This window comes from Bos indicus, chromosome 8, assembly GCF_029378745.1.
Source record: "Bos indicus isolate NIAB-ARS_2022 breed Sahiwal x Tharparkar chromosome 8, NIAB-ARS_B.indTharparkar_mat_pri_1.0, whole genome shotgun sequence".
NCBI lineage: Eukaryota > Metazoa > Chordata > Mammalia > Artiodactyla > Bovidae > Bos > Bos indicus.
In genome coordinates this window covers 76062038-76070691 of record NC_091767.1, presented here as the reverse complement: position 1 = coordinate 76070691, position 8654 = coordinate 76062038, and the positions used below count along the sequence as shown (strand labels likewise).

The following is an 8654-nucleotide window of genomic DNA, read 5'->3' as shown; positions in this document are numbered from 1 at the left end:
GAATATAGAGCAATTCAGAGAAATATAGACCTTCCTCAAAAAGCAAGAAAATTTCCAAAAAACCTAACCTACCACCTAAAAGAATTAGAAAAAGAACAATCAAAATCTCAAATTAGCTGCTGCTGCTGCTAAGTCCCTCAGTCATGTCTGACTCTTTGCGACCCACTGGACTACAGCCCACCAGGTTAACTCTGTCCATGGGATTCTCCAGGCAAGAATACTGGAGTGGGTTGCCATGCCTTCCTCCAGAGTGTTAGGTAGGTAGAATAGGGAAAAGGAGTCCAAAATGGCGGTGGCTAAAAGACAAGGAAGGTCAAAGGACCAGAGTGAAAATTTCAGGCAGAACAAACAGCACTCCTGGCTAAGCCCAATTTGCATAGGGCAGGCCCAGGTGGAGAAAAAAAACATACAAAAGGAGGAGCCAAAGCGTTTTCTCACGGACTCTCTCTCCTGAGTGCATGCGCTCGCTCTCTCTCTCTTTCTCTCTCTCTTTCTCTCTCTCTCTCTCTCCCTCTCTCTCCCTCCCTCCCCCTCCCTCCCCACGCACTCCTCCACTCTCTTCTCTTCAAGTCTTGGATTCTCCTGCTATCTTCTAAATAAAATAGAGCTGTAACATTCAACTCCAGTTTCACTCTACCCAGGACCCTTCTCTGTCTATGCATCCTGATCCTCACTGTGTTTTTTCCCCTTAGGAATGGGATGTTTGTGACCTGGGCTTCACAGATGAATAAATGATTCCATTTGTTTTCCATTGCTGGTTCTTACTTTGTGTGGATTAGTCTTATCTTAGAAACCAGTGAAGTGGTTTTGGGTTGCTGGCTGTAAAAGCAACATGACTGAAAATATCTTTGTATCCTTGACACTGTCCAGCTTAGGACTGAGCGCAGATTGATCACTCACCATGCTAGATGGATAGAGGCCTGGACACTGGAGGAAGGACCAAGTGGTAACTTCAGAGATATTGAGGCCAAGAATTTTTTTGGCTGTGAGATCACTGTTACCAGGGAAAGACTCTCTCAAGGAAATTCAGAAATTTTGAGATATTGGAGTCAGATCACAATATCCACAGACAGCCAAGCAGGTAATATAATGTCTAAATCTAATAGTCAAGGTGTAGGAATGATGGGTCTTGGGAGTGATTGGAAAACACCCGTCATGCCTAAAAGTTACCAAATAAGCCACTGTGTTTGACTACTGAAGCCCATGAGTCCTAGAGCCAGCAACCCAAAACTACTGAGCCAGCATGCTGCAACTTTTGAAGCCCATACACCTAGAGCCTGTTGTCCACAACTGGAGATTAGCCCCCACTCTCTACAACTAGAGAAAGCCCCCACTCTCCACAACTAGAGAAAGCCCAAGAGCAGCAAGGAAGACCCAGAGCAGCCATAAATAAAGTTCTCCATTCCCAAGCCATACCCAGTCTCTGCTGTCCCTAAGCTAATGTATGCTTCTCACGTACATTTTCAGTACAGGTGGAGTTTACATAGGTTCCTCTGTCCCAGCTACTCTTTCTCAAAAGGTACCTAATGTTCCTAAACACTCAGTTTTCAGTGGATGGCTGACAAGACAGCTGTCACAAAGGAAAAGCAGAGCTGTCAGGCTGGTGGAGGCTGTGGAAAGTGAAGACAGACTGGAAGCAAAGACACTGCCTGCAAGCAACACCTTCAGTCCTTACAACAAGATGCCCTCATTTACAGACTGAATCACCACGTGAGCTTCTCTAGACAGGTATGTCTTCTGACACCACACCTGCCTTGTGAAACAGGCCGGCTTTGTGATGTAGTCTGATGGCTGGTTCCGTCATCTGTGAGGTAGACCACAGGCATAGCATGGAGAGTCATTAGGCACCAGGACCCTGAGTGCCTACATATAGGAATGGTTGGTCTCCTCATGCTAATGAGGTTTTAGACCATGCTGATCCCGACTTCTGTTCTGTGGGATTTAGGGTATCTCTTATATATCTATGGTTCCATCTTCATTATTATCCTAACTATCTGGCAAATGAAAGAGAGTTACCATGGATTAACAGAACATAAAAGGAGCTTCTGCCCGGTAGGGAAATGCTATGACCATGGCTACACTAGTTAAATCTTAGATAAGACACATTCAGTTACTCTTTATAGTACTTATCTTTCTCAGAGCCTAGAAATAATGCCCTGCTAGCCCACCCCTTCTGTATATTCTAGTTGAAAAATTAAGAATTTCTATCTAACTTGGGTTGAGTGCTAGATAAAATGGAATCGACCTCACTGGATTTCTTCTGACCTCCAAAAATGGGGGATTTTTCTGATTGGTGGACTTAGTAAGCAGAAGTCCTTGGCTGAGGGCCACCAACCATTTAATGCATTCCATTATTCCTCCCGTATCACATTAAGCCCCCTGACAAACTTGTCCTGAGAAAGGGGACAGGAGGTATAGAACATGGAAAGCACTGAAGTAAGTGCGAAATAAGTAAAAAAATGAAATGTTCAGGTGAAAAACTGGAGTACAGGACGAACATATAGACAAGTGTATAAAATGCAGACAGATATACAGAAAGAGACTGGGAAATGTATATTTCCTTTGTTTCATTTTGGATGTGAAAAAAAATGATGTCCCAGCGTCACACTCTTTTAATTCTTTTTCTTTAAGAGTCACCGAAAAGTCAGACAAGGGGCTAGAGATGCAGCGTCAAGAGGTAAAGTCTCAGTCTCTGCTCTCACTCCCCTCCACTGTGGGCAAGGAACCCTGTCCCTTGATGGGCCCTGGTGCCAGGAGCCAGGTACTCTAACCACTGAAGACTTCCATTGTCTAAGCTGACAAATTCTCCCAGAAAAAAAAATAGGGGGGATGGGAAATCAGAGTCTGGGAATGTTCTGAAGTCCACCTTACCCCCAGGAACGAAAAGAGGAAACACGGGAGAAGTCCTTAACTGTGTCACTTACTAGTTTTATGACCCTCTAGAAGTCTCTTCATCTCTCAGTCTTGTTCCTACGAAACAGTATCTGATGATCCTGCCTCACTCACAGCATAGCTGTGAAGATCAAATGAGAGCAGGCCCAGAAGAGCACATCATACCTGGTTAAGTCATACACAGACGTGCTTTACAGCACTCACTGTTGGAGTTTGTAATCTCCTCTCATTCAAAGGCTTCCTATAGGAGTCCCTGAACCCTCTCCTTTTCCATATAACACTGTCTCCTGGTTTCTCAGCTAGGAGACTTTCCCAGGAAGAAGCTGAGAAGCCGTGGGAGCTGCTTTCTGTCATGAGAAGGTGATCTCTTGCTCTTTGCAGTCTCCCAATTCCCAACCTAGCCTGTGATCATTTGTCTGTTTGACCTGTGACAAGGTTGGAGAGGAGAATGGCTGGGAGGGAGCCAGACACATTGGAGCCTGGAGCACTGGTTTGGAGGGTTGCCAGGGCAAGGGGCGCTCAGCTACTTCAGAAGAGTGTCCTAGTTCTCTGTGCTAGGCTCAAGTGGCCCTGGAATTCAGGAGTTCACTAGTAGATGCACTAGTTCATAAAAGACTCTACATGGTTTTGCACTCAAGCCACAAGACAAGTTATACAGTCAGGCGAATAGATAATTGAGTGCATAATTAATTCATCATTTTCATATTCTCTTTACAGCTACACCCATTCAAGGGCAGACCCCTGGACCCTGCTGACATTACCTCCTCTGGTTCTGTCTTCAGGGAGGTCAGTTCCTGGGACAGCCCTCAGACAGGAGCTTGTCATATTATTTCTTTCTTCTCTAGAGAAAGGGGATGGACTCTCAAGAGATGTTGTGTACACTCTTTAATCCCCAGAACAGAGTTCCCAAAAGCATCTCCTTTTTCATAGTTTGGAAATACTGAATACCAGGTCACAGCCTCGGCCCCTAAAGAGAATGACTCCAGGTTCTACATGGTGATGTTCCTGGTGCTGTGCCATCAGCTAAACATTGCACCCCCTGCCTGCCTTCTCCTAGCTCAGCTTCTCAACACAGGTCACAAAGGACTCACCGACCACCCACTCTCTCAAGGCCCTGTGCTCCCATCAGTTGTCTGAGACCTCATCCAACAAGCCCCAGGCCCTCAGCCCAGCCCACCATAACTCGCCAAATGTCATTTCCCTAGGGGAAAAAACAGATGAGTAAACAGGCAGCAGAGGCAGGCCTCTGAGCTTATAGGACTAGGGGAGGGCAGCCCAGTCTGAGGCCAAAGAGGCAGCTGTCACTCCATCAGTAACAGATGGTTGCTATGTTTCCCTCCCCAGCCAGGACTGGCTTCCTCAAGAGGGGAGTGTGCGGCAGCTCCTGTGTGAAGATCCCTGCTGCCAAACCTGCAACGGCATGGCTCTGGAGATTCAGCAGGTGCTGGCAGAGGAGAATACCCTGGTCTCCCCGACTTCAGGGGGGCTAGCACAGGGCTCCTCTTGCCTAGAGGTTTTGTCCACTCCTAAAGTTTCTTTCCAGCAGAGTATGGAGCATCATTCCCCACACTCCAAAGACCTTTCACGTCCATCTGCAAACTTCACAGTGTCACAGAAGTCCTTGGCACAGTCAGTGGCCCAGTCAACTGGTACAGCTGGCATCCATGATTACTGGGCTGAACAACTCAAGCTAAGGCAGGGATTTCAAATGCCAGAAGTGCCCAGGGACCCAGAGACTATGCTTTCTTCGAGATTTGAGGAGCCAAGGGTTTCAGTGAACCTGCAGGAGATAATCCAGAGCCACCCCAACCTTGTCTATGGGAATCAAGGCCAGCAGCCCTTGAATTCCCAGGTCTCTCTCCTGACCCTGAATCGAGAAATCACAGCTCTAACACATCCTATGGCCTTAAATATGGTCACTGTTCTCCCTGCCCACCTGCCGTTCCTTAGTCCTGAAGTCCTGAGGCTTCTTGAGGTGCATGTAAGAAGACTGATGCATTTCCAGAGGTGGGGGCTCCCCAGACGTGTGGAAGAGTCCCTGAGGCAGCTTATGCCAAACCCGCCACTATTTTGCCACCCTGTACATAATCAACCAGTTTCTTTCATCCAGAATGATATTTCTCAGTTCTCTGTTGAGAAATTCAGGACCATTTCATACCAGAACTGGGGCTCATGTATAGCTGGCCAACCCACCCAGGCCTTCTGGGTTTCTGAATGGTCCATTATGGACCCAGAACAAAGACAGTATGACCAAATCTCAAACCATATGACTCTAGCCTCACCCTATGTAGCTCTCAAAGAATTAAGGGGCCTTTATCTAATGCCTGGGCAACAGGCTAGTGATTCAGAGGGCCCTGTGCAGCTGAAATACAGCCAGCTATTCTGTGGCCTCCCTTCTCTGCACAGCGAGTCCCTGGTTGACACCTTCTTGGGTTATCAAGGCCTCTCCATGAACGGGAGCATGTCCAAGCACTCCTTGAAGTATCCTTTTCTCTTCAAGGAGCTCTCCTGCTTCCCTCTGATGCCTAAAACTCTGCCCCAGTCAGTTCTACCCTCTTCTCCATCTTCCCCAAATTGGACAGCTCCACCTGAGCACCAACAAGCTCAGATCAGTAGCCCCTTGCTGACTCTGGACGAATGTGAGGCCTTGGAGTCGCACCTGCTGCAGAGGCAGCTCCAGCTTCGGTGGGACTTTCCAGATGTTTTCCAGAGAGATCAGCACACTGAGAGCCCTGTGCAGTGTAAGCCCAGTGACCAAGCCCAATCTTCTGAGACTGGTAAAACTTCCTGGCCAGGTCAGCCTGTCTCCATCATCACAAAGAAACTATTCTTCCCGGAGCAGGCCAGGAGGCTGCTGGAATTCCACCTCCAGAGACAGTTGGTTCATGATCGCTCGAGCCTGCCCTGGAAGATCCAGCGGTCCCTCCAGTTGCTCCTGCCCTCTGCTGACCAGCAGACTCTGTCCAGGAGCAGCACAGCCCTGGACAATGTGAATGTCCCCCAACCCACAGATCTAGAGGGCACTGGGGTTGGCAACCCACTCCCAGCCATTAAGGGCCCAGCGTCAGTCCCTATGCCACATGTGATTGACCAGGCCAAGGCAACACTGCAGAGCCATGTTGACTCCAAATGCGAGGAGATTCACCAGGGCAAGGTTCCTGTCTGCATATGTGGCTCTTGCGAGTTCAAAATTCCTGGGGGCCTGCAAGTGGCTCCCTTCACCTGCATCCAAGAAAGCAAGCCCCTGGAACTACAGGCAGCAGATGACCTGGACCAACGACAGGAAGTTACACCCTGGATGCCAACAGCCCTTGACCAGCATCAACAAGCCTCATCAGATGCTCTCATTAAACATCCTAAGTTGCCCTGGGCCCTGTCTCAGGGAGCCATTGAGAAACTGAAGACAACTTTACAGCACAAGTATCTGGCCTTCTTGTCAGGGCTGCCTGCTCTTTATTATGTGGCTCTCTCCAGGGCTATGGCTCCAGCAATTACTTCCCCAGCTATGAAGACAGAGATGGTGCCTGGACCTGTCCAATTCCCAACAGAACCTCTGACTCAGGTGCCCTCACCTGAAGAGCAGGGTCTGAGTCCTGGGCCAGGCTTTCAAGATGGCAATGAGGCTTGTGCAGACGCTGCAGGTGAATTCCAGGCTGAAGTGCAGATAGAAGAGATAATCAAGATGGTGCCTCAAGAAAGCCAGACAGGGCCTGCGAGGCCCTGCTCACTCAAGGAACCTATCTTGGCTAAACTAAATTTCCATCTGAGAAAGAAGATCCTAGAGATACAACTGGGAATTCCCCTAAAGGCAAGGGCATCCAGAGAAAAAACTGTAGCAATGCCAAAGAACATGTGCACACAGGAGTCTCCTGGGAAGCTAGACAACCAAGGAAAACCACCACTCCAGGATCTCCCCATCCCACCAGACACACCACGTTCCCCAGATCCAGAATGGCTCCACCTCACAGAAGAGCTAGCCACGGAGTTAAAGACAGTGCCTCAGAAACAGAAGCAACATCATTCCAGTGCAGCACACTGTGATTCTGTCCACTGGGCCACCCAGATCTCACAATCCAGTGGGGACATGACAGAGGCCAAAGCCCAGGTGCTTTGTGCTCAGCTGGAAGCCAGTGTGAACAACCCCAGCCTGGAGGAGCCCCAGAGCTCTGAACCCCAGAGGCCTGATAAGAGCAAGGACTCAGCCCAAGTTCCCACACTGGCAGAAAAGAGAAAGAAGCTAGGCAAACCCAAATCAGTTGGGGAGCACGGAGAAGGGGATGCAAGCTTCACACTCTCCTCCACAAGAGAAAAAAACCACTCAACTGAAGCGCAGAGGCCAGAAGGGGTGCTCCTGAACAGGACACCCCACAGCTCCTGTTGCCAGAGACGTCATTTTCACTTTGATGCTCCCTGCCAGCACAGTCCTCAGCATCACCCTCAGCTTAAACTCCCAGAGCTACCTCCTGGAGTCCCTGAGGGAAAAGACTCTGAGAAGAATGACCTGCGAGCCAGTCAAGCCAAGCTCAATGTCATCCTCAAACCAGCAAGAGTTCCTGAGAATGCCCAGGTGGTACCCCAGGTGTCACAGGGCCAGCCTTTCCTGGGCCAACTCACTCCAGGTAACCCATTGCGGGGCCACACTTTACATGGTCAGATGTTGCAGGGGCCAGTGATGCCAGGCTATACTCACCAGAGGCCCAGTCTTCCAGATTCTGGCTTTAGAAATAAGATGAAATCTTTTTTGCACTGTATTAACCTCAAAACAAAAGGCAAAGGACATAAGGAATCCACGTCCTCCACCTCTGAGAAAATGGCTAACACAAGAAAAGTAAATGTAACAAAGAGCCTGGCTCCAGCCAAAAGTCCCAAGGAGAGAACTAAGACAGAGAAGACAAGAGGGGACCTGAAGGCCCAATTTCCACCCCCTGAGAAGCAGATGGGCCTGGTCTTCACGGACATACCCCGGTCCCTGGACAGCAAGTTCTGGCACCACTCCCACTCGCATCAACTCCACTCAGCCTCTGTTCTGAGCAACCCCCACCACTGCCCTCGGCACTGTCCTCGAGTGGTTTGTGCCACGCAACCAGGGAATCCACCATGACCCTCAGCTGTCACCTCAGACAAAAGCACTGGTCTGCTCAAGAAGACTCATCGCAATCAAAAGACTTCATGGTCTACCCAATGTCTGCATCCCTTGAAGAGGATACTACTGTAATTTTCATTAATGTACAGGTGGGCAGAATACCACCCAAAATACACTCTATATGTCTAAGCAGAGAGTTGTGTGTCTGCTCTTTACTCCACTGTGGTGTGTTCAGGAAAGGCACATGGGAAGTAAATGTTCTTCCTATCTAGAAAAGGAGCTGTAACTCACACTTAAGCTGGGTCAGCATTCCACACAACACCCCCCTCACTGGACTGTGGAGAAAGGGACTTAAGCAGAGAAGGAAGGCCCTTGTCTAAGGTACACTGAAAGTAAAGATCAGGCTTGACTTCTATCATGGCATCCTTGGGCACAGAGGACCATTGTGGGCCTGAGGATAGTACTGTCAAGAAGGAGTAGCCAGGAATCCCACAAGCAAAATTCATTGATGATTTCTATATATGCCCACAATCTGGAGGGAAGTGCCAGTGTTCCAGCTTTGAGGAGGTGCTTTGGTTTATTATCAACAGCATATTAATATAACTCATGTCAGAAGCAAATGGTAGAATCTCCCCTCTTTGCCCCTCTTTGGCTAGATCGTTCTGGAGAACACACCTGG

The 8654-nt window shown here is 48.8% G+C and overlaps 1 protein-coding gene across 1 annotated transcript; it reads left to right on the top strand.

Annotated features, from left to right (window-relative positions):
- Window positions 1-1721: 1721 nt before the first annotated feature.
- On the top strand, window positions 1722-8337 carry SPATA31F1 (SPATA31 subfamily F member 1). Its single transcript, XM_019965599.2, has 4 exons — window positions 1722-2052; window positions 2632-2677; window positions 3192-3252; window positions 4237-8337. Exons 1-4 carry the CDS (start codon window positions 1912-1914, stop codon window positions 7991-7993), a joined length of 4005 nt encoding a protein of 1334 aa, XP_019821158.2. The 5' UTR covers window positions 1722-1911; the 3' UTR covers window positions 7994-8337.
- Window positions 8338-8654: the final 317 nt, after the last annotated feature.

What these genes read in the sequence shown, in the direction of transcription:
- SPATA31F1 (XM_019965599.2), top strand. Translation starts at nt 1,912, where the DNA reads ATGCTGATCCCGACTTCTGTTCTGTGGGATTTAGGGTATCTCTTATAT. An exon ending in TAGAGATGCAGCGTCAAGAG is followed by an intron (nt 2,678 to 3,191) that starts GTAAAGTCTCAG and finishes CTGGTTTCTCAG; the next exon opens with CTAGGAGACTTTCCCAGGAA. An exon ending in CTGCTTTCTGTCATGAGAAG is followed by an intron (nt 3,253 to 4,236) that starts GTGATCTCTTGC and finishes TTCCCTCCCCAG; the next exon opens with CCAGGACTGGCTTCCTCAAG.